The sequence below is a fragment of the Calypte anna genome, chromosome 15 (genome assembly GCF_003957555.1).
Source record: "Calypte anna isolate BGI_N300 chromosome 15, bCalAnn1_v1.p, whole genome shotgun sequence".
NCBI classification, from domain to species: domain Eukaryota; kingdom Metazoa; phylum Chordata; class Aves; order Apodiformes; family Trochilidae; genus Calypte; species Calypte anna.
This window is the reverse complement of record NC_044261.1, coordinates 1,783,242-1,810,462: the sequence shown is the minus strand read 5'-3', so window position 1 is coordinate 1,810,462 and position 27,221 is coordinate 1,783,242. Positions and strand designations below refer to the sequence as shown.

The 27,221-nt window shown below is 42.1% G+C and overlaps 1 protein-coding gene across 9 annotated transcripts in view; it reads right to left on the bottom strand.

The window, feature by feature from the left end:
* Positions 1-26,896, bottom strand: part of ATXN2 (ataxin 2) — a 51,396-nt gene extending 24,500 nt beyond the window's left edge. For 3 of the 9 annotated variants that reach the window (XM_030460249.1, XM_030460250.1, XM_030460248.1), the window contains exons 1-11: positions 26,604-26,896; positions 19,665-19,701; positions 18,544-18,603; positions 17,798-17,869; positions 17,413-17,563; positions 9,616-9,740; positions 8,256-8,347; positions 5,420-5,617; positions 4,734-4,912; positions 3,012-3,221; positions 752-934 (exon numbers count right to left, since the gene is read on the bottom strand). In XM_030460249.1, the coding sequence (XP_030316109.1) occupies positions 752-934; positions 3,012-3,221; positions 4,734-4,912; positions 5,420-5,617; positions 8,256-8,347; positions 9,616-9,740; positions 17,413-17,563; positions 17,798-17,869; positions 18,544-18,603; positions 19,665-19,701; positions 26,604-26,725 (1,429 nt within the window). In that variant the 5' untranslated portion in view covers positions 26,726-26,896. Of the gene's footprint in view, positions 1-751; positions 935-3,011; positions 3,222-4,733; positions 4,913-5,419; positions 5,618-8,255; positions 8,348-9,615; positions 9,741-11,772; positions 11,788-17,412; positions 17,564-17,797; positions 17,870-18,543; positions 18,604-19,664; positions 19,702-26,603 lie in introns of all 9 variants that reach the window. The other 6 variants (XM_030460245.1, XM_030460247.1, XM_030460253.1 and 3 more) reach the window with 5 other exon arrangements.
* Between the last annotated feature and the right edge of the window lie 325 nt (positions 26,897-27,221).

Below are 27,221 nucleotides of genomic sequence, written 5' to 3'. Positions count from 1 at the left end.
CACTCCTCTGGAATTCTAGCACTGCTAAGAAATACCAGACTCCAAACTGCCTCTCACTTGCCCTTCAAGTTAAGAAAATGCCCAGGTGCTGACAGCTCACTAGAACAGGGTCCCAACTACAAAAACTGGAGATCAGGGACTGTGTCACAAGACTGAGCTTTAAATTTGAAGTAAAAAATTAAAAAAAAAAATGTTAAATGATGCAAAAAAGAAGAGACACTGACTATATCTGCTGCTGGAGTACTCTGCCAAGCACAAGATGACCACTTAAAACCTGCATCATTTTTAAAGGAAGAACAGATCCAACTTCACTTGAATATAATTTCATTTTCTCCTTTACCACCAACCTTGCTCTCTCAAAAACCTCATTTGTAAACCACAACCCAGTGCCACTGCCATTAACCAAACACAGTGATGCAATGGAACGTTCATAACTTGCCTTGTCTCCTTCACTCAATTTCCTGAAAATTACCTCTTTCAACAACTAAATCTCACAGTTCCCCTTCCTTTCTCATCAGCCAGCATCTGACTTAACCTCTCTGCAGCTAAGACACCTGGAAGACTGACTCACCAACCACTTTACTAAAGCTATCAAGGAACCCCCTTTCTCCCACTGCATCTAGGCAAGCTAAGTGAGCAGACCAACGTTTATTCAGAGCCTGAATTCTCTAGAAATGCAATATTCTGCTTAGCATTCACACTCTAGAGGACCCCCTGGCAAGCCATCTGCAATAAGCCAAGCTTTACCTACCCCCACTGACAACTGATGACCACGTCCCACCTGAAGGGCTGCCTCGGGCCACTGCAGTAGTAGATGCTTCCCCTGGTGCATTATGAGATACAAATTCTAAGCCACTTGAAATTGTACCCCTACCAGTAGAGACTCTGTGACCTCGAGGGTGCCGTTGTGCCTTAGGAGACATCCGTGGAGGCCCTGAGGAAAAGAAGACAACCCCACACAATAAGTGCTTAATGTCCATCACTGAGAGTATCCAAAACATACTGGTTTTTAAACTGGGTTTCATCTAATGACTCTGATTAATGCAGTAACAGTCAAGCAATTCACCCTGACATCAACCAGAGCTCCCCCAGACTAAAAAATGCCAAAGCCATTGGTCCAGCCAGGCTACCCACACACTCACCACCTTGCTCAAGTTCATTGATATTTAAAAGCTTTATCAGAAATGAAACAGATATGGATTTTAAATATTTGAATCCAAATTCAATATATATTCAAGTATTCAATATTGCTTACTGCAAGACAAGCCAAAAGGGTTAGTGGCCCAGCTCCCTCTAGATAATCACAGCTCCAGGCTGTCAAACATTTTCCAGAAAATAAAAAAAAACCAACCTGTTGTGGCTTTTGTCAGGTGGTCTGTGATACCAAACATTTATTTACAGAGTAGTCACCACTGGCTGACCAATGCTCTTGGGGAATTTCAGCAGAGCATTCTGCACAGAGGCTAAACTGCCTGCAGCAGGTCACAATTCATTTACAAGTCAGCAAAACTGCAACTAAACGAGTTATTGTTATCCCAAGGTTCAAGTCATGCATGTTTTAACACCAGCAGCTGAAGTTATAAGTGAACACAGTCATCCTGAACAGCTCACACAGCTGCCCCAGAATGGCCATGCTGAAGTCTGAGCAGCAATACAATTCCTACATCCTGATCAACATTTTCTTTGCAAGATGAGACTCCTGTGTTGATACTTCAAAAGGAAAAACTGTGCATGACCAGAAGACAATCTGGCTGATTTACACTTTGTTTTTAATGTAGGTCAATAATAGAGGAGAGTTCAGATAATGGCTTTCTGGTTTCAGATAAGGTTCTAAAATATCAAGTACCTCTTCTGGTTACATAAACCTTTAAATGTCAACCTCTATTTTAACCATGAACCTAAAGTACACTTCAAACCAAATCATATACACACAAGCACTTTAAAGAATACACACTTTCCAGCAATCCTCTTTTCAAACTGAATTTTGCAGTAAGCAGCAGTTCCCTGCATGCCTGACAAATCCATTGCCAGTATTAAAAAAAAACAACCTGAATTTGCATGTGGATTCTCAGTATTTTACTACACACAGAAAGCTCACAAGGACAGCAGCACACCCTACAGACATGCCTGCTGCCATCCACCTTCTGCTCAGGGACCCTCTGGAGCATTTCTCAGGCAAGCTGCAGAACAGAGTTACTGATCCAACCCAGTGGAACCAGTTCCAGCAAAAGCTGCAAGTTTCCAGTGAGTTTGATGTAAGCAGTTTGCATTTTTCCAGTGCAGGTTTTTAAATGCACTTCAAGAAAATCCAAGTTTTAAAGTGTATTCCCTACTGTACCCTTCCCAAAGAGATTTAGTTGAGATGGTTGTGCATCCAGTGACTGAAGAACCTTCCCTGCCTGTTGCTGACTGCCAGGGAGGACATTTATTGCTCTGCCTCCATGCAAACAGACCTAAGTTTTTCTACAGATTTGCCTCATCCTGTCCCATTCCCAATGCAATTCTCTGAATGCAGCATTTTTTTTATTATCATTATTTTTGTCGTTGGCTTTTTACAGAGGGTGATTCACTGATTGAGTTCAATTTGAAAGTGCTTTTTGTGGACCAACTGTATTAAAAAATTTGCTATTTTCTATAGATTTATATTCCTAAAAGTGTTCACTAGAGTTTTATCAGGTCCTGCGTGTTGCTGTTTGGTTAAGACACTGAGCAGCGTTTACAAAGCTGAGTTTATTTCATACCAACTGGGGAAATTTCACAGCTTTATTTTGTTTTTGTAAAGATTTAAAAGAAACAAAAAACCAAACAAACCAACACGAAAAAAAAAAAAAAAAAAAAAGGTTAATAGAAATAAGCCTGATCAACTAAAGTTAAAACACAAATTATAGGTTAAGTCATGAAGAGGACAAAAAAAAAAAAAAAAAAAAAAGAAAACAACTTTGTCATTGAAACTCACGGAGGAGTTAAAACGAAGACAAACAAAAACATGAACAAATCGTGGTATTTTGTACCTTCTGAAGACATGCGTTTAGGCATAGTAGAGACAGGAGCTGGAGAACCATGAGCAGAGGGGTGAGACGGGGGCCTGGAGGGCCGCGAGGGGGGCCTGGAGGGCGGGCGTGTAGGGGTGGCTGCCCGAGGTGGAAGAGAGTTGGGACCTGACTGGTAGCGAGAAGGTGGGCGAGAGGAAGGAGATGGGCAAGGCGATGGCCAGGGAACACCTGACAGAACAAATGATATGAAGGAAAGTATAAAAACTAAAGAAAAAATTATGGGGGGGGGGGAAAAAAAAAAGTCAACGGAAAAAAAATTAAAATAAATAAAAGGGGAGGGGGGGGGAAAAAAATGACAAAATGATTTTTTTTTTTTTTTTCGCGTTTAACCCTTTGGGGATTGGTTTAGGGGATTTGTGATGGGTAAAATTGGCTCTGTGAGGTTGTTTTCTTCACTTTTGGTCAAATTGAATGGTTGAATGGCACAAAGTCCCCAAAGGGTTAATTAGGATCTACAAATACTACTAAGGAATAGACAGCAAAGTTTGATCTGCTAGCCTGTCATATATATGTTCTACAGTAGGCATCACTCTCCACAAGGTCCTAGAAAGCTACCAGAGGTTCTCACACAGTGGTTCACACACAGTATTGACTCCACAAACTGCTACTTTCAAAGCAAATGATGAGCAATATCAATTCTAGGAGCTGTAGCTTTACAAAAAGCAGCGGTGTTCAGTGTCTGAATCCTGACATTTATGTCTCTACCAGTTATCTGAAGTATTAAAGTAGTTTTTTTAATCTAGCACACAGGGCTCATTGTTTCCAAAATAAAATTAATTGGATTTATAAGCCATCCTGAGTATTTTTAGGTATGTGATGTTCAGCAGAGTAACAGCAGGACAGAAACCAGAAATACTTATGAATAAATTTCAAGTTTAGCATTGCCTGGGCAAGACTCAGCTGTACAACCTTCCTACAGCTGACTCTGTGTTTGCAAAGGATGTCTCACTTACCTTGAGATGTTGCTCAGACTTCCTCTCCAGATAGAGGCACTTGAGTATTATTTATTTTTCATTTACTCACAGCAATCTCATATAGCAGTATTTTTAACTTAGCAAAAGAATGCCTCAAGCATGGGCTACTGCTGAAATCCACTCAAAAATGGGGTCTGGTTTATGAAACACCAATTCCTGCTATGCAGTGCATAGCCATGTCTGGCTAAAATATTACCCAGCTGTATAGCACAAAATAACTCCAAGAGCTTTTTGGAGAGAAGGCTTCTGATTCCTTTTCCCTTACTTCCACAAGTTATTTCCCATTCCCCCCCTCATTATTTTAAAAGTCAGGGAGTTGGCTTTATACTTTTTAAGGGAAACAGAACTGATCCATGCACCAGAAAGGAAGAGTGAGGCTGCCTCAGCTCTCTTTCACTAGGTGTCAGCACTGCTGCTCCTCCACAGAGCTCAGCTGGCATCACACAGACAGCAATTTTTCATCCTCAACACCACACACTGCACCATCATCCAAGACAAAGGTGTTTGAGAACAAGTGACACTTCTGCTCCAGTGCAGTCAGTGCAGGTTCCCTTAGGAGTGAGCTAAACCCCAAACAAAATCATCACCTCTGTGTTAAATGATGAATGGCACCAATGAGATCACCCCACCAAAGGCAGCTCCAACACCATTAGATAATTGACTTCCATTTTATAAGGCACATTTGTTTAAACTTTTAGATACTTGCCTCCATTAACTACTCTCTGGTCTGCTCCAGAGTTAGGGCTGAATTCTGAAGTATGGGATCCAGACCTTGAAATTGGTGGGCCTGATCCAGAGGGGCCCATCCTTGGTGAGTTTTGTCTTCCACTTCCCCAGGACAGGACATCTCTGTTCCTCTGTCCAGGTGGAATGTATTTATTTTCTCTGAAACACAATAAATTTCTATCAGTGTTAAGACAAAACTGAAAGACAACAAAAAACACCTGCTCAAGTATTCTGCTGGTGTTATCTTCCCCAAATCAAGCTAAAGGAAAATACTATCACATGTTGACCTAGCATTCAACTCGTGAATTGGCTTTTGATCCTGCCCACAAAGTCCACTTTCTATGAGCCCACAGACACTGAATGATTTAGTACTAATGCCTGAAATTCTCCACAACATCCCCAAACCACTGCCCTTTCCTGTAATTTGGTACCAATTCACCACAGTGACACAGGAGACCAGGGAAGTCTTCAGAGATAATGCAGGGCCAGGCAGAGGTGTACAAAACAACACGAGTGCCAAAACCAGCACATGCTTTTTTTTTAACCCGTGGTTCCTAACCTCATCACCCTGACTGAAAAAGCAGAGTTTCAAGGAAAAGATTGCTACTGTACCAAAATATGTAGATTGTTTCAATAAAAACACTATTCATAGTACAGGCAAAATACCTCGTGTTCACACCATGTCCTTCTCTTTCATTAGCATTTCTCTGAACAGCAGTATATTTTTCTTCTTCTGTTCTTTCATCATTTTCCAAGGCAACCCGAGCTTTGTATTGGGCACTTGATTCAATTTCCTCTGCTAATTGAGTTGCTCTGGCTTCCCGTTTTAAAAACTCTTCTGAATTATCTCTTTCTAATGGCACCCTAAAAGAACAATGGAAAGGAAAAGAATCTCTGAAATGCAGTCAAAGGCACAAAGGAGCTACAAAAATTACACAGTGTTAATTCTAACCAAGTTAAGAGTGAAAAAAACAACTTGCTTTTAAGCCAGCAGACTTGCTGTCTGATTTTAATATATCAGTATTTCTGGACTGCTCTGACATGATGTGCAAATTCAGGGTCTTTTACCTGCCTGGAGAGCTGAGGTCAGGGGGCAGAGCTTTGCAAAATCCCCAGGCCCTAAAGCTATGCAAAGCCTCCAATTTTTAAAGGGTTATTAGTAATAAAAAGCCTTAATCTATTGTTCAGATAGGAAGCTACAATAAGAGACCAAATTTGAATTTTTTTTACCTATTTACACATTCCCAACAGACACAAGAGTCCCCAGTCCTACTGAAATCAGTTACATGTTTAACCCTTTGATGATTCCAGCCACAGGATTTCAGCTCTTCCTATTTTATCAACCTGCAGGGAGGATGAAGAGCAAGGGACCAGAAACCCAAGACTCAATGGCAGTGTCCTAGGACCTCAAACTCCTTTCTCCCAGGTATCCATGGAAGGTAACACCATATGGCAAAAAGCACAAGAAGCCATCAACTAAAAATTCAATATATGGGCAATGAAATACTGGAAGGACATCAAAGTTGGTGCTTCCTTCTGCCCACCTATGGCTTTGGTTTGTACCCAGTCCAATTTTTGTTAAAATATCAAGGTTTATAAAACAAACAGCTCTGTGCTTTGTCTTTTGAGTCCCAAAAGCTGTTTCCTCCAAGCTTATTTTCAAATAAAATGACAGAAAAATACAGAACACAGCTGAGACTTGGACTGTGCTACACTGGGCATCCAATAATCACTACCACACATATTTTGAATAATATAAAAATGAATAACAAAGGAAGTAGGTGGAGATACAAGCCAAGTATGAAATAATATATGCAAGATTACTCAAGTGTTGGTGGCAGAACTAGGAAAACAAGTGGCTTTGCCAAATTCCAGGCCAGCACTCACAAGTTTCTCTCCCCACACATTTTTTTGGCCAGCCAGGACATCTCCTGGCCTTATCAGCACTGACTGCAAGAATACTCAGTTCTTCTGCCTTACCCTTCAGTGTGAAGCTTTGGCTGAAATAAGATCTACATGAACATAATGCATACAAACCTTGCTTGCCCTATGTTAAGTACACAGACAAGGAAAAAAACCCAATACAACCCTTTGTTTATTTAAAGTGACTCCAAAAAAATGAAGGGATGTTTTCAGCAGCATTGATGGCAATCAGAAAAAAAGGAAAAAAAAAAAAGATTTTATATTTTCTAACAGAGAAAAAAGGCCTTTAGAGGTGAGAAAAAGGGGATGGGCAAGATGACTTTTTCAGAGCCCTGGTGATGAGAGAGGCATTTACAGGAGCTGATCAACACATTAATGCAGGAGACTCTCTAGAACACAAACTTTTACCTCTGTACAACTGCTCACACTCAGCTCTAGGAAGAGAAAACAAACAATAAATCTTTTCCAATCCTTCAGCTGCACATCTCAGCATTTCACTTCACTGCTGCTCATCACAGACTTGGGAGAATCAGGGCAAGAGTTTCCCAGTTTAGCAGAGGGATGTGCAAAGCACATCCAAAGCTTGACTAGGAAACAAGGGAATTTGTCTGAGGCAATTTAAAGCCACCTTCATGTTTTTAATCTGTTTCCATTAATATCCAGAAAGCAGGAAGATGGAAGCTTGAAGTTCAAAAGTACAGAAAGTATTTAAGGCAGTGAAGTATCTGAAAGAGCAGCTTCCTCAGGATTCAAATGTAAGCTGATAAAGACTTTGATTGTCATTATGTTACAGGTTTATTTTAACAAAATAATTAAAACAAAATTGGTGAACCAGAGCCTTGCAGACAAGAGCTCCAATTCTACATAAAAACTGAAATATTCACTGCCCTTTCTGAACAAAGTAAGCCTGCAGTTTAGGGGTTAAAGAGTGGGAAAACATTAAAGACATTTCACAAGGGCTGCTGAACATCTGCAATGGATTTGTTTTGCAGTTACAGTTAACATTATAGCTGCAGACTATTGGGAACAGGTCCATGCTGCCAAAACAGCCAGAGTGGGCTCTATCCTACTTCTATATTCCAGTTACTATTATATTGTAACTAAAACTTTAGTTTAGATCTGCTGAACAAGTCATCCACAGCACACACACCCCCCTTACCAGCCTCATTTCAACATTCCAGTCTCAATAAAATTAGGATTTATTTCAACTGCTTTGCTAGGTTAAAGACAAACTATAGGTATAGCAGCTATGTAAAGACAGATTACAGTTTCACAGTTTGGTTTTTTCCACCCTATTCATAAGGGTTTTTGTAAGAAACAACTCTTAATGCATGTCTAAGTTCAGAAAATGTTGCAATGGGAATGAACTCTGCCCATTTAAGGGAATATATAAGGATTACTCCATGTAACTATTCACAGAAGGCTGGCAAGGTTTCTTAAGCACTATTCATTCACTGCTTTTTCAGCTCTTTGAGTCCAGAACTTTAGAAAGCATACAAAATTATCTTCAAAATACAAGTTTGTCAAACCCAGGAGACATTAAATACAAATCTAATAACAAAAATATTTTGGAACTTACGTATAAGAGGATAAACTGCTGTCATAAGTTGATACTACACCATAATTTTCTTCATTGTAACGAAACATGTCATTGGGATCCCATCCATTAGACTAGAAGAAAATGATGTTTGTTTTTCAAAATGACACTGGAAAGACATTCCCTTAAAATTAAGGGCTGATGGCAGAAGTTTTCCTGGCCCTACGAATTCACTGTCCAGATAATAAAGTTGCTGAAGTCACAATGTATTTCAGGGAACTTTATTTACACAGATTTTACCTCCAAAAGCCAGGTTTTTGTCTGTTGTGGTTATTTGTTGCTGTTTGCTTGGGTGTTTCTCTTTTTTGGGTTGTTTTTTTTTTTTAAAGCCCCATGCTCACTCTGTACCAGAAGATTACTGGCTAGCAAAAATTATATTCATGACTGCCTTTTCCAGAAAGTGCCAATTGACACTTCTGAACAGTTAAAGTGTCCCTTGCTGTGGCAAGGGCTCAACCTTTTCAAATCCACTACTGATGCAATTATCTGAGACACACAGAGCACAGGCAGAAGGCCCCTGTTGGTCTGCACAACTTCCCCACTTCAGTAAAATTGCTTCTACAGCACTCAAGCACAACAATAAATGTTTTGAATGTTTTAGAAAAGCACTGACAGGATTAAGTATTCTAATATATCTCAGCTGTACAATATGTGCAGTAAAACTGACAGGATAACTGTTCTACCCAAAGTTAATATGATATAATACAGTAACATGACTGGATTCTTCTCTGATCAGTAAGATCATCTCATTTCTTTAACATATTGCAGTCTAAATACCTTAATAAAAGGAATGCATGGTTGAGTAAAAGCTGACTGCTAGGATATATAAAGAAATATCATTTGAGACCATACTGCTCATCTACCAATTTATAATTGACTGAGATTGTATCTGTGCTTATTAAATCATGGGTCAGACTTCCATCAGCTTCTTTCTGTTTAGCCCACAGACAGTTAGCTAAGCACAATTTCAACATCATTTCCAAATGCAATGAGAGTCAGAAAGGAATGCTCTGATTAAACCTAAATCACCTCAGTGTATTGCTGAATTTGGAGCCTTAATAAAAGCTCTTCTTTCAGCTAGTCCATGAGTCAAACAGGTCCCTCACCACAGCAGCTGCCATTTGTCAATATTTGCCAAAAGTGGCATTTGAAATCCAGTTATTCAAATTGTTAAAAAGTGCTGTGGCAGCTGCTAGCAAAGACTGTACATACACACCCATACCATGGAAGTCAGCAATTTTACTCACAAGTTCATTACCAGATTATAATTAAAGAACTGTTGCAAGGCATGTCCAGAGAAACAGCTTATTTTCTACAGCTGATATAAAAAAAATTTACTTACAACATCTGTCTCTAATGCCTCAAGCTCCTCAGCAGCAGTGGTCTCTCCTCCATCCCATGGTTCAAGATCCTTTTCCTTGTGTTCACCATTAACTTTAGCACTGATGGCTGAATCAGTAAAAGCATCTACAATGGAGGGGGGAGGGATTGGGGGTGAAATCAATTTGGTTAAAGCACAGGAAGAAACTGCACACACTATTTTACCTGAGGAACAACCAAATACAGCAGAATCACAGGCATGTTAAACATCATTCACCTCCTCTTCTATTTAATAGGGCTACATTAGAAAGGTGCCTACTTAAAACTATGAAAATACAGACTAAGGTCTGATATAGCAAACAGCAGTAAATACTGTTAGTTATTTCAAAATACTATACAGAAATAACATGTTTTTTGAGGAAAAAAAGAAAAAAAGACTCCCTGAGGATCCTCATTCCTCTAGGAAACCCCAGCCCTGTGCAATAACTGCCCACTAACAGATCACACAGATTTCTAAGAAACATGAATGTAACCCAATCCCATTCCCTAAAAATTGGGCAATTTTCCCTTCAAATCCCCCAGTTTCTTCTATTTCCACCACTCCCCAGCACACCAGCATGCAGACACACTTTTGCTCCCTCTTAACTCAGTTATCCATCAGCTTGGAGCACCCTGGGAGGTGAGCAGAGGTGTTCTCCTTCCTGCACAAGCTTTTTCAAGAAGCAGCTTACCCAAATCACACAGCAAGATTCAGAAACTCCACCTCTTGATCTCAGCAATGTATGAAAACAAAATATACCATTGGGTGTGCTAAGCAGCAAGAGTCTGCTGCTGTTTACATGAATTATAAAAACATCCAGAAAAAAGTACCAAAAACTTTCATTTTTACTCCTTCATTTTTCATTCAAGCCAGACTTTAAGGAAAGATACAAGAATATTAAAGTGCTGTGACAAAAAAAAATGTACAAAGCCATTCATCAAGGAAGCCAAGCTTTTTATATTTGTAAGCAACTGAATTTCAGAGCTGCCTGCAAATTCTTAAATTACTGAAACAGAAGGAACTTGAAAAACTGAGCCAAGCTTATTACAAGCCTATAAATAAATAAATCAGCCTCCATAATTTCCTATTATCATTCTTCTGATAAAAGAAGGAGCAAACATTTCAGACCTTTAGAAAAGATGTGATCAAACCACCAGGCAGTGCCAGATATGGAAGAATGTGGCTTGAAATTAACTTCTGGCAAGATCTGAGGTCATGCTACAAAAATTGAACTTTCAAGCCACCATGGAAAGGATTCACAAGATGTGAAGTTGGCCACTGAGGTTACAATTTTGAAACAATCACTGGAGATTTTTTTATTTTAAAGCCAGACTGCTGACATAGCTCATTATTCCTGTTTTATCCAATTTCCCAGTGAAGTTCTGCACAGAGATTGGGATGATCTGTCATAAAAGTTAACTGTGGTCCTGACAACAGTCAGCACTATCTCATGAAATGCTCACTCAACTCATACACAAGGACCAAAAAAAACTATGGGTAAGCAATTAAGCGTTAATAAGCTTCAATGAAACAAAATGTTACAGAAGATGGATGAAAAATCAGAGCTTATTAGCTAAACATTCATTTCAAATACCAAAGGATCAGGAAAACAAGAGAAGAAAGCCAAATGAAAGGCACCTAAGGAGGCACACCACTGTTAGGGCTCATCTGAAATTGCAAAAAACCTGCATCAACCACCTTGGGAGATGGCACAGGCTGCCAACCAAAGCTGGGACAGGACCTACACAGCTGGAGTTAACACTTTCCAGTGGGTTTTTTTAGCTGCTCTTTGGATGTATTTTAGCTCATCACTACATGCAATGCCTTCAGCAGGCAGGTTCTGGGGTTACTGGTAGAGTGTTCTGAAAACAGAGCCACTGGGGCATGGCAGGACCTATGTGCTGATGCAAAATTTCAATCATTGCATTTTCAACTGCTCAAGTAGGTAAAAATCAAGGGTGAGAAGAGAAGTCATCAGCTGCAAGATACTCTAAATGAGTCTGTGGAGTTATGCATGCATGTTTTACAGTGCCATCAATGTGCGAGCAAAGATATTAAGTTTCTGTTACATATTATGGTAACAAAAGCATTATGAAAGGCAAGATGCAGAGACATAAGAGTGACTGCCAAAAAAGTTACCTGTTTCTGAAGGAACTACAACAGATATGGAGAGAGAAAAAATTGGAAGACATCAGATATAAATACAGGTGGATTTTTTTTTCATATTACATGGCTGAATTCAGGCATAGCTAAACTCTTTCTAGTCCCTCTCACAGACATATTCCAACTGATTATACATCTCCCACCTTGCAAAGATCATTTCCATAGTATAACTTCAGGAATGCTCCCACCCCTTAGGATCCCAGTGTGTTTTCCCATCTTGCTTCACCAAAAAGAAAAAAATTCCAATAGCCTACAGATTTCTAAGGCATAGCAATTGGAAATAGAACATCTCTCAGTTTGCCTTCATACAAACAGCTTTAAGAATATACTACAGAAAGAGAAAATATGTTCAAAAGTGATCTGGAACTACAGAGTAGTGCAGCACTACCTCAATCCACAGATAGCAGTAAAAAAAAGCACATTTCACTGGGAGGCAAAAGTCAGGCACTTACTTTTATAAAGTAAGTTATAAAGGTTATAAAGTCTGTGTTTACCTCACCAATACCTGTAGCTAACACTGCCATGAACCAGAGTTGTGGTGCTTTTGTGCCAAACATCATTAGTTCAATGTTTCGTCTCTGATGCTCTCAGACTGGGTATTTTACACCAAATCCAAGTTGCAGACTTTCCACCAGTTAGGAAACTGTGACATTGGCTTTTACATTACACCACTGGGGAAGAGGGTTTGGATTGGAGAATCTCTTCTCCAGTGAGATTGGATCAGTATGAATTAGAAGGATTGCTGACATCACCTGATGGAAGTCATCTTCTGTGTTTTAGATGGGTGTTTCCCAAATTTCTATTAAATTACTTCAGACAGAACTCCATACACAACTGTGCCATTCTGAATGCTGTGCATAAAATACTCACTTAACAACCCCATCCACTCAACCCACTAATTTTCTTATTTAAAAAGCCACGTAAACAGGCAGCAGAGTGATGTTAAAAGTTACAATGATACAGTTCAACCAGGAGGGAACCAAATCCAAACAAAACCCCCACCCACTAATGAATTCTACAGCTCTGAGCAAGATGTGAACAGCCAGTGAGAAAGTCTCCCAGAAGAACCCAGTGTATCATGGAGCAGGGGAAGCTTCCCTGCTCTTCATTTATCTCTCACTTTGGAATGAAAGTCACAAGTGGGACTGCAATGTGAGTTTAAGCTCTACAGCTGATAGAAAATCCAGTTTGGAGACATTCAACCCACAAAGCTTGACTTCTAGGCAGACAACATGGTCTCCTGAGCATCCAGGCAAAGTTTAAATGTAACAAGAAGGTACCTCAAGACACAGATCACTATTTTCCTGTAACAAACAGCTGGGCAGGCACATGGGACACCAAAGATTAAAAATGCAGCAAGTCAAACAAGACCTTACCAAAATTAATGAGCAACACAATTGAAAACATATGTAAAAAATAAATTCAACTAATAACTCTTTCCAAAAATACTAAAAAAACTACATCTAAGATTATTAGTAGGGTAGAAGCTAGAAGATGAACTGCTGCTACAAGTGCCAACTGGCAGAGTAAGAACAGACAAGACACTGACTGCACAGGCTCAGCCTCTCCCTTATCTGGTGCCTTGTATCTCAGAGCTGGTGAATGAACAATTCACATGACACCTCAGCACAGCCAAATTTTGAATCAATCCCTTTTCTACATGGTAAACCTCAAGTTAAAGACAAAATGAAAACTGGTCAAACAAAGAGCTTGAGCTGTAATACACAATTAGCCCCCCCCCCTCTGTATCTGCCTAATGTGACATCTTCTAAACAAGGAGGTTTGATATCAAAGACCTTGCTTCGTGTTTTAAAGTCTGCTAACAGGGAAAAAAACCCAAGGACAACTCAATGCAAAAAGAAATTCACATTAAGGCAGATTAAATATACACAATCTGAGAAAAACTCAGCTCGGGCAAATCCTTCAAGTACGAGCTGTTAAATGAGTTAAGGAAAAAGATGCCAGACAAGAGCAATTAAAGAGTCCAGGCTTAATTAATTTCAGTGTTTAACATGCTAATTTTTGCAAACATAGTTTGAGCTACTCATGGTGAAGAGCAGAACTATGCCACTGAGTGCAACTCTGCACTTAAATGCTCTGACACCAATGGGTGCAATGTGCCAAAGGTGTCCGTGCTGCACACTCCAAGCTTTGGCCCAAACTAACCTGAGGTTTTATCTTGAAGGTTTTAACAGTAAACTCTCATTTGTTTTGTAACTACTTACTACTGATTTGAAACATTAAAACCAGTTGCCACCAGCTTTGCCCCAGCCAACATTTCCTTCCTTTGTTCACAACATGCCTACTGCTATTCCCCTTGCAACACTTTCTCTGGATGGATGCCACTTGCAGTGCTAATTCAAGCAAAAACTGAAATAGCCATTTCTCTTTTGCCTTTTTTTTTTTTCCACTGGATTTGTAATATTTTTCTCAGAGTGCACTAACAGTGCCAAAAAAACAATAAAAACCTCGTGGAAGCCTTTTACCTGGAACTGTCCTGTCTCTCCAGAGAAGCCAAGAAGGCAGCTCTGAAGCCTCACTCCCATTTGAATCCTATGCAAAGCAGGGCTGGGAGCTGAGCAGTGTTCAGGAAACACTGCTAGGAGCTGGCTCTGCAGACGATCAGAGAAATATTCCTGCCTCTTTCCATCAGGCAGCCCAAGTCATCTACCAGCTACTCTTCACCTTTGCCTCAGGACAAGCAGGAAGATGTCACCTGCTCCAGCACAGCCAAGGATTTCCACTTGCATGTTAAGAGTGGATTTTTAGCAGTGGATTTCCACTGCCCCCTGCAGAGGAGTGCCATCTTTAAATGCAGAGTAGTCTGAAAGGGAAATGATGGATATAATCCAATTTCACCTGAGCTTTCCAATGTATGTTTCACTCACCAGCCTGCCTGTTCTGCAAAAAGCCCTAATTCCACACTGAGAGACCCTCAGGTTGACTCCTTTCCACTCCTTCTGAAGCCCATCAGGAATCTACAGGAGCACAAAGGTTTCTGCAGACTGACAGAGCTACAAATGAGGGCCCAGGAAGCATGGACAGACTTTTTAAACTGTCAGCACACCCTGATCCATGCAGACCTATTTTTTTTTTCTCCCAACCTTTCTAATTTCTACAATCTGGGCAGGCCCCCCAATTCCTCCACTGGTACATCTAGAGGAGCAATGTCATGCTTGGCACAAGCAAATCTAAGCTTGCTGCTTCCAAAGAGGGTGTTTTCCCCCACCCCAAGCCTACACTGTTACCTCCCCTGCACTCCTACTCCTGATGTTGCTGCAGGATGAATTATCAGCTCACTGCTCCAAAGCTGCACAAGTCTGATAGCAATGAAAGGTGCCTGGCAGACTATTTCACATGGTTCTTTCAGAGGCAACTTTATTTTCCACTCCTCTGAAAGGAGAACCCAGCCCATGCCCTTTCTCCCCACTCACTATTTGTTTCCAGTCCTCTTCCAGTCTCTTGTCTGACTGGGTCAGAGAGGCAGACAGTGCAGCCAACAGCTCTGCTATTCAGCTCTAAGGCAGAAGATCAAGACCCAGAGAGTCAGGAGCACCATTTGTCCACACTCTACAGTCCAGCAGAGAAGCAAATGCCAGAATAAAAATTCCTAGAACTCCCTCTCCTTCTCCTAAGCCAAGATACACTAAGACCTCCAAAGGAGTATCTTTGGCAGAAATTCAGTTTACTTCAGGGCTTCCTCAAAGGTCTAGTAGTTTCCTAAGGGGTAGGAGAAAGTTCACACACTGACCCCAACAAACCCTACTCCAGGTAAGCCTCTCCTGTGGCATCAGAGTGCTTGGGAAGTGCCTTTTCATGTGACTACATTTCTAAGGAAGTGAAAGCCACCTTTCCATTTCCAAACTCTCAACTAACTTGTCTGTGAAAGGCAGAAATATTGAGAGCCAGGCAGTTTGTTCCTGGGTAAGTGCAATACTGTCAGACCTCAGGCACTGGGCAGTAACCATTCCATTATAAAGGCAGCAGAAAGCATCACCTCCTCACCTAGGAGCTCAGAATCCATTTTTACTGTGACTCTACACAGGTTTATCTGTCTCAGTACCACGAGGATTTGGGGTTATTTAGAAGAACAAAAGGACAGCAGTTTCTGCATTCATCTTCACACCCTTCCATTCTTTTGAATCCTTGCTTATTTCATTTCCCAAGAAGCAGGAAGCCCTTCACTGCTCTAAATGGCAGCTGTGATCAGAGACTGACTTACTCTTTCAAGTGTCATTTCAAGATAATAAATTTCTAAGACAAAATGGGAAGGAGATTAATTTACCCTCTCCAAGTTATCAAGGTTTGCAGCCTCCCAGACTATTTTGCCCCAAGTCTCTACAGCTTTATTTCAGCTCTCCTCTCCAGCCACCCAAGAGATTTAGATTCAAATAAAGCAAACTGAGGGACTGTTCAACCTGAAGCAGTCGTTTTCATCCAGAAAACTTCCACTGAGTAATTATTCCTAGAAGTAGCAGTGTATTCTTCATTCCATGAGCTCAAGATCTGTACGGATTGGGTAATGCATTTACACTAAAGTGAGGTTCCTAGCAGATCCATTATAAAACACCTCTTGTGTAATTTAAATTCCAAGTCCCATCCAGAACCTGGAACCTATCTGCATTTCAATGCTACATTTCCTCTGACATTATGCATCTTCTTCTGGGAAAAGCAAATTCCTTGAAACAACAAGCCTCTCATTCTTCAGCTTTGTATCAGGCAAGAACACACGTAGGTACAAACACAAGGTGAAAAGAAAAAAGAACTCATTAAACATCCACCAGTCCCTGTGCATCTCTAAGTCACTGCTACATGGGCATAAAGCTATATTTTTGTGTGTGACAACAACATTTGGCTCCCAGTGACAGCTGTTGACCAACCTGAGAAAATATACCTCTGCAATTTCCATGGCACAAAAAGTGATGTATTTGCTTTTATTCCTTAGCCTGGCAAATCAAGAACATAAGCATAAAACCCCTGGAGATCTGCTGCCCAAAAAAAAAAAAAAAAGAAAATCAAATCTGCAAAGGAACTGGAGCTGTCTCTCACTTATGAGCCTCTTAGGTTCCAGAAAAATAATTAGGGTCTTGGAGGTCAGACATTAAAAGCAGAAGTATAGAGATCTCCTGACTGCCTGTAAAATGGTTTAATTCTGAGGTTTCAAGTATTTTTCTAGTATTTTTAGAATATTTATATGAATGCATGATTAGAGACAGAAGTTCCTTAACTAAACAGCAACCCTATATCCACACTAACTCTGATCAATAATATTTTTATGAAGCATTTCTATATCCATGGATTTTCACATCATATTTCATAGACTCATTTAGAAAGAAACAACCAAAGACCAACTGCACACAAAAACTGTAAAACTTTTGTAACTCCACTAAGGATTTACTTTCCAGACTGCTGCTTAGCTGCTCAGTGCAGTGTGGTCTCACCTCACAAAGGTTCCACAATCTATTTTTTTAGATTTTAATACATTTCTGGTTGCTGGGGGTGCTGAGTATTCTCTTTTTTTTTTCCATTTATTTTCACGGGATAGGATCCTAAAGCCTCTGCTTTGAAAATCTTGCCTTATCATCTCAAAGATACAAAGTTTAAAAACAGATATACCTCTTCTTGCATAATTGGTATCCATATCTTTAAAATGCACCATCACAAAATCTGAAGACTTGAACAAGATACTCTCAAGGATGTCTTCACGTTTTGGCCCCAAACTGGATTCTGCAGTTTTCCGATGAGCAGCATCAAGCACTAAATCACACTATTAAGAGATATAAAAATGGAATAAAATAACTTAATGCCCAATATTGCACTCAGTGGCTTCATGTACTTGCAAAAAAAAAAAAAAAAACATTTAGAATGGTTTAGAAAAATAAAAGCTAGGTATGAATGGTAAAATATTTAATAAGAAATATTTGAATTTTAATCAAACGTTGATTATTCAGTATTAGGATCTTTTAAAACAGGGAATAATCAAAATGGAAAAAAAAATTACCTTAGGACTGTAGGTTTTAAAAACTCCTTCATATATACCACCATTTTTCACCTGTACTTCACATTTGGATCCCTAGAATGCAAGAAAAATGAAAATACAGCTTTCTCCCAGCCTGACAAAGGACATTTGAGTCATTTTTCTCAAAAATCTGTTTTTAATGTAAATATAATGTATAAAAATACAGTTTTAAGCCACCTCATTCAACACTTGCCCATTTATAAATCTGTCCCTGGGTTTGGCAGATGCAAACAGCTGAGTGTGTACCAACATTTATCTGAAGGGATTTGAAGATACTCAGGGAAGCAGATTTGGTACTCAGAAGGCTCTTGACCTCTTATGCACAAATTTTTGTGCAAAAGCAGAATCTGTGCAGATGTGTGAGTGCAAACAAGGGTGAAGGTTTTATCCTGGATTGTAGGAGATGTGGGACAGTCAGTCTTACTCTGGCATGTAAAAACTTGCCTTAACATTTGGGGGGAAAGCACCCATTTCCTGCACACACTCATTTTATTTATCCATAACTTCCCTAAAGACAGAAAATTCAATCTATGACCTAAGAAACCTGCTACAGTTCTGCAAGTTGTTTTTGAACTCTCCCATGCTACTTTCTGAAGTTCAATCTTGGCAAAAGAAGCCTGCTGTTCAAGTTTAATATTCCCTTCATTATATCACAATTAACAGACTAGTTAATCACCCTGTGTCACCACAGAAACTCTTTACCCCCCTTAACAAAGACAAAGACTTACAACAACTGATGTAAGGATGTGAACCATTCTCATGTTTGCATAGATGCCATCAAAAGAAATCTGAAAAAGGAAAAAGTCATCATAAATACAGGAGAAAAAACCTGTAACAATTCACAAAGCCCATGTGCCCAAAATAATGCAGCACATCTTTCATCAGCACACCCCAGCTCCCAGAAACACTGGTCCAGCACCTCACTCAGTCAATATAATCTTTTAAACTGTCAGCTACTTAATCCATTTCCCTCTGTGTCAGCCACCTTCCTGGGCTCAAGACACATCTAAGATGCTCCTATGCTCAACACTCAGTCCAGAGGATGTAAAAATTAATACTCTCACGATGCTAAATGTTTGCCTCTGACCTTTCTCACCACTCTTGCTCAATGCTTCTTTGATCTTACTGAGAAGTCTTGATATTTTCAATAAACATTTAGGTAAATAAATTGTAATTCTCTGAAACATTGCTACTTCTGCCCCATTCCCCAAAATCAGCCTTCCTTGAAAACCAGGCCAGCAACAAATAGCAAATATTGATTAGTGCAATTCAAAGAACCACTCTTTAAATCCAGATTCCCATCTTTAGCTTTGATAAAATTATGTTCCAGAAGTCAAGACACACCTGTATTTCAACAACATCTGCCTTGACAACAACTACAGCTACACATTCAGGTTACCAATAACAATGGATTAGCTAATTTATAGTAAAGCTAAACAAAATCCTTATTTTTATTTAACTAAATGCTGTCTTACTGTCATCTGTTTAAGGGAGAAGTCAATGTCAGACTCTTCAGAGAGGAACTAATTCAAAAGCATTGCCTTAAGTTAAATGATATCCATATCTACAACTATAATTGCAAGAAAATGCAGATGATTTGTATCAGTGTAGTCCAAAGTTGAAGTGACCCTTCCCTACCTCACCTTCTCAGGAGAATTAAATTAATGCAAGATGCTACTCCTGCAGAAAAGCATCAACTCAGTTTAAAATACAAGATATCCAAAGGGAAAAAATGAGGGAATATTCTAGTATCTGTAATTCTTTCATTGAGATACTTGGGTTCACTGTACAGAAGTTGTTTGCCCATACCTAGAAATGGTACAATGAGAGAAAAAAAAAATCTACTTACTGTAGGCTGAGGTGGTCCTTTGCCACTGCTACGACCTCTGAAATTAAATACATACATAGGATATGATTAAAAGAACTGCCAGAACTGGTTCATTTCTTAACAAGTTAAGAATTCCAAAGCCCATCTTAATTTAGTGTTGAGAATGGGATCAAAGAAAATCAGCACTCCCCTAGAGCAGAACTTGACAACTCCAGGGCCCATGGCATCTGTCACCCAAAATACTGACCTAAAAGTAATGACACTGGTTGGTAGGCAAGAGGGTTGTGGACAATGCATCAGAGGACTAAATGAGGAAAATCAAAGTCTACATAGCTAGAAAAATCCCCAAATAATCTCTCTTCTTCAGCAGAATCCTCTGACTGAATCAAATCTTACTGGCACACAGAACCAAAAATCACTGTCAGTCCCAACCCCTACTGAGGACCAAGACCCTTCATCCTCACTGTCCAACCCATCACCCACCCACCCCATGCTGCAAGGTACAGAGAAGCAGTGGCTGCAAGGCCTCAAAACCACAGAATCACAGGATGTTTAGGTTGGAAGAGACCTCCAAGATCATCCAGTCCAACCTTTGACCAACACCACAGCCAACCACTAAACCAAACCATTACTTGAAAGCAGATCTGTCAATGTGTAGCACCCAGGACACTCCTAAAGGCTTTTAAATTAACTTGTGTGCTCTCAATACTCTGCAAACTGAGATGGAATTCTGTGTACTCCATCTCAGACCTCAGAGTCCCAAGAGCATCCCTGAAGCTACCAAGTCTGCAGTGGCTACAACTCTTCATTTCAAAGTTACTTCCTTGTCCTACTAACTCCCAGCTTCAAGTATTTCTCCTACTGATTTAGATTTGTATTACAAGGACTTCAGGAGTGCCCACTGTAATGTGAGAGAAAATGAAGTCTTCTGTTCTATCAAAAAAAAAAAAAAAAAGAAAATCAATCTTTTAAATAGAGCCACCTTCCAGATGCACAACCATTTAATTAAAGAGACCCAAAGAATCATGTCTGCATTTCAAAATATCCAAACAACACTGAAATCTGAATCCAACTGAATGTCAACTGCCTTCGATTGCTTTTGCAAGCACTGAGCTGTGGCTGAACACAACCTTGCTCTCCAAACATGTCCTTAGAAACAGGGCTCATCAGTGAAGTCAAGAAAGCAAAGTTCCCCCCAACACACACACACAAATATCTCTTCAATAAATTCTGCAGAAATTAGGAGGTCAATCAGAGAACCATAATGGGAAAAAAAAATGAAAACCCACTAAGCTGTCACCTGACTCATTTAAGACAACAAGCTTCTGAAACAGAAATGTGGTGTCAGACAGCATCACACACACTGATGACATTTGCTGACTGGCAACAACTGCAGATTGCAGGTGTCTAGCTGACATTTTCAGAATACTTGCAGAGTACTCATTTAACAACAAAAAAAAAAAAAAAAAAAGAAAGCCTAATGCAAATGCAAATAGCCTTTATTTAATTAACCTCTCAGCCTTAACTTTCCACAAGGCAGCTTCACAACTTCAGGCTTGCTCTGGAGACAGCCAAGTCCCACCGTTCACCAAGTCTGCCAAATGGCAACCTAGAGCTGGGTGCTGAGGTGAGGCCTCTGCAAACCTGGAACATCCTTTTTGCAAATCATTCCATTCTCCTCTTCCCCAAAGTCATTTTGCTGCATGGGAACCATCCAAACAAAAGAGAAGTACAATCCAGGTCTAGTTTTTCCTTTCATAACTATCAGAAGTGTCAGCAACATGGTCTGTGTGGATGAAGTCAGCCTCATCAGTTCCCTCTGTTTGCCTCCAGAAATTGTGGAAGATTCTCCTTCCTGTATCAGCTACTGAAATGGTCAATGTGAAAGAGTTTGAAGTCTTTGAAGTGGAAAGCACTCCCATTTTTAGTGACAGGTATTCTTAGAACTTAAATAACTAGGTTGCTAGACTGGTCATAAAGTTTGGAGCATTCCCTTTAAGCACCAACCCAAGTGTTCCAGATTTTCCATCTCTTACCACATTTCCAAAATTACTGTTCCTACCTCCATTTCCCTAAGAAACCCTCTGATTGTGCACATCCACACTGACAAGAGGTTCTAACTTCTACATCAGACCAGGAGTTAAGCTAAATGAAGAAATCTTCTGTTATTCTGATCTAACATTTGATCTCTTTATAGAACCAATCTCCTTTTCCAGCTACAACCACCAGACCCAAACCATCAGGAAAAAAACCTTCACCAGGTCTGCCAATCCTACAACTCCATCACAACAGCCTGCATCTTCTGCTAAAACCAAAGCCAAACTTGAGGTTTATATTGCAGCAGGTGAAGATTCAAGTTCAAACTACCCTTGATGCTTCATATGAAAAAAACCCAACAAATCAGGACTCTTACAAAAGCAAAAAGTTGATGGTTTTTGCCAAAAGTTTGCCACAATTTAACAGGAGAGCATCACTAAGAAATGGGAGAGGGAGAAACTAGAAGGGTCAGGAGCAATCTGGCACTGCTACACCAAAATCACCTTGCTTACAGTAAGAATGGCAAAAAAGAAAAAATAAGAAAAACAAACATGGTTTTTGCATTGCAAAAATGTGGTTAAAGGTAGGCCTGGGAGAAGGCAGAGCAGCAAGGCAAACCCAGCTTGTAAACTCTTTGCTTTGGGGTAGTAAAGTCAGAAAAATGCTGCACCAGACAAAATAAGGATCAAGCAATTAAACTTGGTAGCCAACACACTGCAGGCCAGCAGTTACACTTGTGAGAGTCTCCACAGGGGATTAATCCCAAATGCTGCACAACCAACATTTTTCCCATCAGCAACTTGCAAATTTTTTTCTATTTTTGTAAGCATTTGTTATCCTATTCCTCAGCATCCCTCACCTCCCACCCCAATGTTTACATGCCAAGCAGAGTGTTTGTTATAAGCAAAACAAGGTCACACATTTCTATTTTGCCAGTTATGTGAAAACTGATGGAAGGGACAGGAGTCTCTCCAGGATCTGCAAGTCTCAGGTATTCTTTCCAGCAGCATCTTCACTTTGAGACTAAAAACAAACTCAAACAATTCATGTTTGGAGCAGAAGTGCAACTACAAAGCCTGCTGAATCTAACAGGGTGCATGGATGTTTCTGGAGCACTGGCTGATGTTAGCACAGCTTTGAAAACAAACTGACACAATACTCCAAAGAACTTTGATTCCAAGGGCAGGGAGCTGGAGAAGCTTTCTTCTAAGGGAGAAATCAGAAATATAAAGTTTTATTTAAGTGCAGCATTTGTCTGGCTAAGCCCAATGAATCAAAGCTGTCAAATGAAGATTATACAAGTCCTGCAGCATTGTCTCCTGTTGTTTTTCTCCAATATTGACATTAATAATGCCAATTGGTATCTCCTTACAAGATGACAACTTCTGCAGCATCTGAATATGGAAGTAACCTGACTCAGGTCTGGCCTTGTGCACCTCTCTAACCTGTTGATGGACTTAGTCACAGCAGAACCTCCTTCATCTGCATTGCCATGAAGCAGTTGTTAAATTAAAACTCTACAGCAGGTGTATAATATCACCCTAAAATTCAGTAAGAGCAATAAGAGACTTGCAGGTTCTCTGGGCATGTTGCTCAGCAGTTTAGCATTAAAATCCAGAAATCCCCAGTTGTTAAAACAAACCAGAAAACCTCCAGAAGAGTCAGTTCCATGATATCAGAGCACCCCAGCACTCCTGTCTGAGCACAATGGACACCTCTCTTCTGCCCTCTATTTAAGCCTTTAGTCAGACTAATAAAAAAAGGATGTCAAGGAAAAAGTAGCATAAGAGGAGGCAAAAAGCATCAGGTCTCAAAAGCATGGGATCATTTCATAATGGGCAAAGCCATTTCTACAAGACAATAACTTCCAGTGTCCGTCCTTAAAGGACTCACATGTCCAGTTAAGCAAGAGAATCACCAAATAAAAAGGGAAAAGACCTTCTGCCACAGTTGTAAGTAGACATTTAACCACCCAAAACTGAAGGCTGAGGTGTTTTGCCTTCAGATAAAGTAACAACAGGGAAGATGGGTAAAAAAAACAAAAAAAGAAAAAGGATGCAGTGCTTGAAGGGCTGCTGGGACAGATGCAACCTTCAATCACAGGCCACCTAACCTCCTTGTGCTTGTCTAAGGGCAAAACTGAACTAAAACACAAAAAAACAGAGATTAGAGAATGTTTTGACTAGAAGAGCCCAGCAGGTTTGTGTATCAAACCTGTGTTTTTCCCAATTACAGCTCAACCTGCTCTTGGCATCCCCCTCCAGCCCATTCCCCATCTGCCATATTGCACAGGCAGTTGCTATTAAACAAACACAGCATTTCACTTAGTGCCTCCTTATAAAAAAAAAAAAAAAAAGGTACAAAAAACAGGTATTAATCTTTGTGAACACCTTTAAAGATGCCTTCATTTGAGATTTTTTGTCCCTCTTACCTAAAAAATTGGTAAAACTGTCAAAATACTGATTTGTATACATAATATTTTACCTTTTTTAATATGAAATTCATGCAGCCACCCTTAGGAACCCATGAAAATAAAGACAGTGCTCCAAGCTGACCCTCCACTCCCCACCTGAAGCAGAGGGACCTGGTGCTCAGCCCAATTAAGTCTTACAGTAATAAAAACACAGCAGAAAATGAGGTCCAGGACAGAGGTTTCTACCCAAATCTAAGCCTTTTAAGAGTAACTTAGCCATGGAAAGTTAACATTCTCTTGCATCTTAAGAAGGTAAGAAAAGGAAGAGGAGTGCTGCAGGGAAATGAGCAGGAAAAGAGTTAGGAAGAAAGCCTGGGATGAACTGGAGATGTTTTATGTTTCTATTAAATTATATAATGCTTCAAATTGAAAACAAGATGCAGGCCAACTAAAATGAAACAAATAATTAGATTTTTTGAACAGGAAAGCCACTTAGCTTTTAATTTCATGAGCAGATTTGTAGCATGAGCCATCTTTGACTCTGTACTTTTAAAAATGCAAGGTTTTTTTCTTTGGGACAGCAGCAGAAGTTCTCAGAAGGTGCTCAATGAGCTTCCAGTAGCCCAAGGACTATGATTTTTCCAGACCCTACTTTCAGAAATGCCTTGAAAATCTGATTAACAAAAAAAAAAAAAAAGGAGAAAAAAGTACTACCACTTCTCAGTGGGAGCATGCCAATTGTTTTGCAGGCCTGCTAGAACTTCCTAAGGGCTCCAGAAGTGAAATTCATCCAACAAAACTAAAAAGGCATCACTGGTGGGAGAAACCCAGTGGCTTTCACCTTAAAACTTGAGTGAGAAATTGAAGCTTGAATTCCCTCATCTAGGGAGGCAAGTGCTCACCATCAGCCTGAATTTTCAAAGAAATTAAAAAAAAGGTGTGGGTTTTGTTGCCCTTCATGTTAACCTCTATGTGTTGGCAGGGAGAACTGTTTAGCAAGGCACAGTAAACATCAAGTTCAATCCAGAAAACTGTGTGTAAAAACTATGAAAACGTTTCAATGTAGTGCAGAGCTATTACTGCTGTTATTCCAACTTTTATTTTGTCCTTTCCAACCCTACCAAAGCTTTTCAGCTTCCAGTTCCACTGAGTGGTAACAAAGTAAAACCTTATTTCCAGTGATGTCCAACAATGGGACCACTGTAAATTCTGATTTATTGCCCATGCACAAAACGGGGTAAGAAGAGAAGTTACAGAGCAAGATGAATAAAACTTGAAATGGAAGTGGTCCGAGTGACTTTGACCTTCAGGACTGTTATTGTCCTGCTTCGATTGTTTATTATGGCCCCCACAGCACTGGAAAAATTCACAACACCAAAAAGCAATTTGTTTGGAGGTTTTTTCCCCCAAAATTCTGTGTGAATTTGTGTATCTCCTGCCCTTCGATAAGGGGCAGGATCAACCTCCCAGAGCAGTGTGAGACAGCAGAGGCTCCGCAGGGCGGTGGGGAGGGGGGAAAGGAGCTGGGGGGGGGGTCTGAGCCTCCTGTGAACCCCTCATCTCCCCAAAAAAAAGTGATGCCGTGCGGGGAACCCCTTGGTTAAACGTCGCCCGTGGCCAACGGGCGCTCCTGCGGCCTCCCTTCCCGCGAGAATTTTATTGCGAGTTAAATAAATAATTATTTTTTTAAAAAAGGGGGATTTTAAAATAAATATATACACGCAGATGTATGGAAATAAGGAAAAATAAACCCCCCCTCGCCTTCAGAGGTACCGCACGGCCAGCTTGGGCCTCCATCGACTTCCACAGGGCGGGCAGGCTGCCCCCCACACCCCCCCCTTTTTCCCTTCCCCCGCCCCGGATCACCCCGCCGCCCCCCGGCCCCGCCGCCGCCATCGCCTCCCGCACCTTCCCGCCGCCACCGGCCCCCCGCGCACGTGCGGCCGCCGGCCCCGGCGCTTCGCCCCCGCCGCCCCCTCCTCCTCCTCCTCCTCCTTCTCCTCCTCCTCCTCCCCCCGCCGCCGCCGCCGCCTCCTCAGCAGGCGGGTCACGTTGGCCCGGGGGAAGCGGCGCCCCTCGCCCCCACCGCAGGCCCCGCCAAGGCCGCGGGGGGCTTCGGCCCCGCCGCCCCGCAGCGGAAAAATGGAGGTCCCGCCGTGCCCTCCGCCGTCCCCGGCCCGCCTGAAGGGCAACCGGCCGCGGCCTGGCCTGCCGGCCTCGCCCCGGCAGCACTGCGGAACCGTGCGGGCCCCTCGGCGGGCCTGCGTGCGCCCCGCCCGCCGCCATGCCGGCTCCCGCCCCGCCGGGCGGAGCCCCCCGCACCGGGCCGGGCCGCGTCCCCCGCCATGCAGCAGGCCCCGCTCCCCCTCCCGGCCGCGCCGCCGCCGCCGCCGCCGCCCATGGAGGCCGGTGCAGGGGGGTGGCGGCGGGGGAGGGGGAGCGGCGCCCGCGCAAAGCTCTCCGCAGCGGGGTCGGGGTCGGTCCCGCCACCGCCGCCGCCGCGCACCCACCTGCCCATGTTCTGCCTCCCGCCGCCCGCGGCTGACGGGAGGCCGGGGCCGCCGCCGCCGCCGGGGGGCTTGCGGTTGTTGCCGGCGGCCTGCGCCGCCGCCGCCGCTTGCTTGAGGGACATGACGAGAAGGGGAGAAGGGCCGGGGGTGCGCGCCGGGGCTGGGCGAGGGCCGTTCCGCGGGGGCCTCGCTGCGCTGGCGGGGCCGGGGCACCGCTGGCTCGGCCGGTTGCTCCCAAACAGTGCGAGCGGGGCGGAGGGAGCGGAGCGCGGCGCGGAAGGATCCGCGGAGGGGAGGACGGGGAAGGGAGAGGAAGGGGGGGAGAAGGCCGGGCCGCGCCGGCGGGTGAGGGGAAGGGCGAGGCGGGACGGAGAGGCAGCGACCTCCCCCCCGCCTCTCGGGCACCCCCGCGGTGGCGGCCGGGGTACGGCGGAGCGGGAGGCGGGCGAAGGCGATGCGGAGAGGGCGGCGGGCGCGGACTCTTTACGGGAAGTCGGAGGGCGCCGCGGCGGTGCTGCGGCAGGTGAAGGGGCGGAGGCGGGAGGCGGAGAGGGAGGAGGGAGGGGGGGGGGGGGGACACGTGAGGCGGCGGCGCGGGACGGCGGCAGCTCCCGCCGC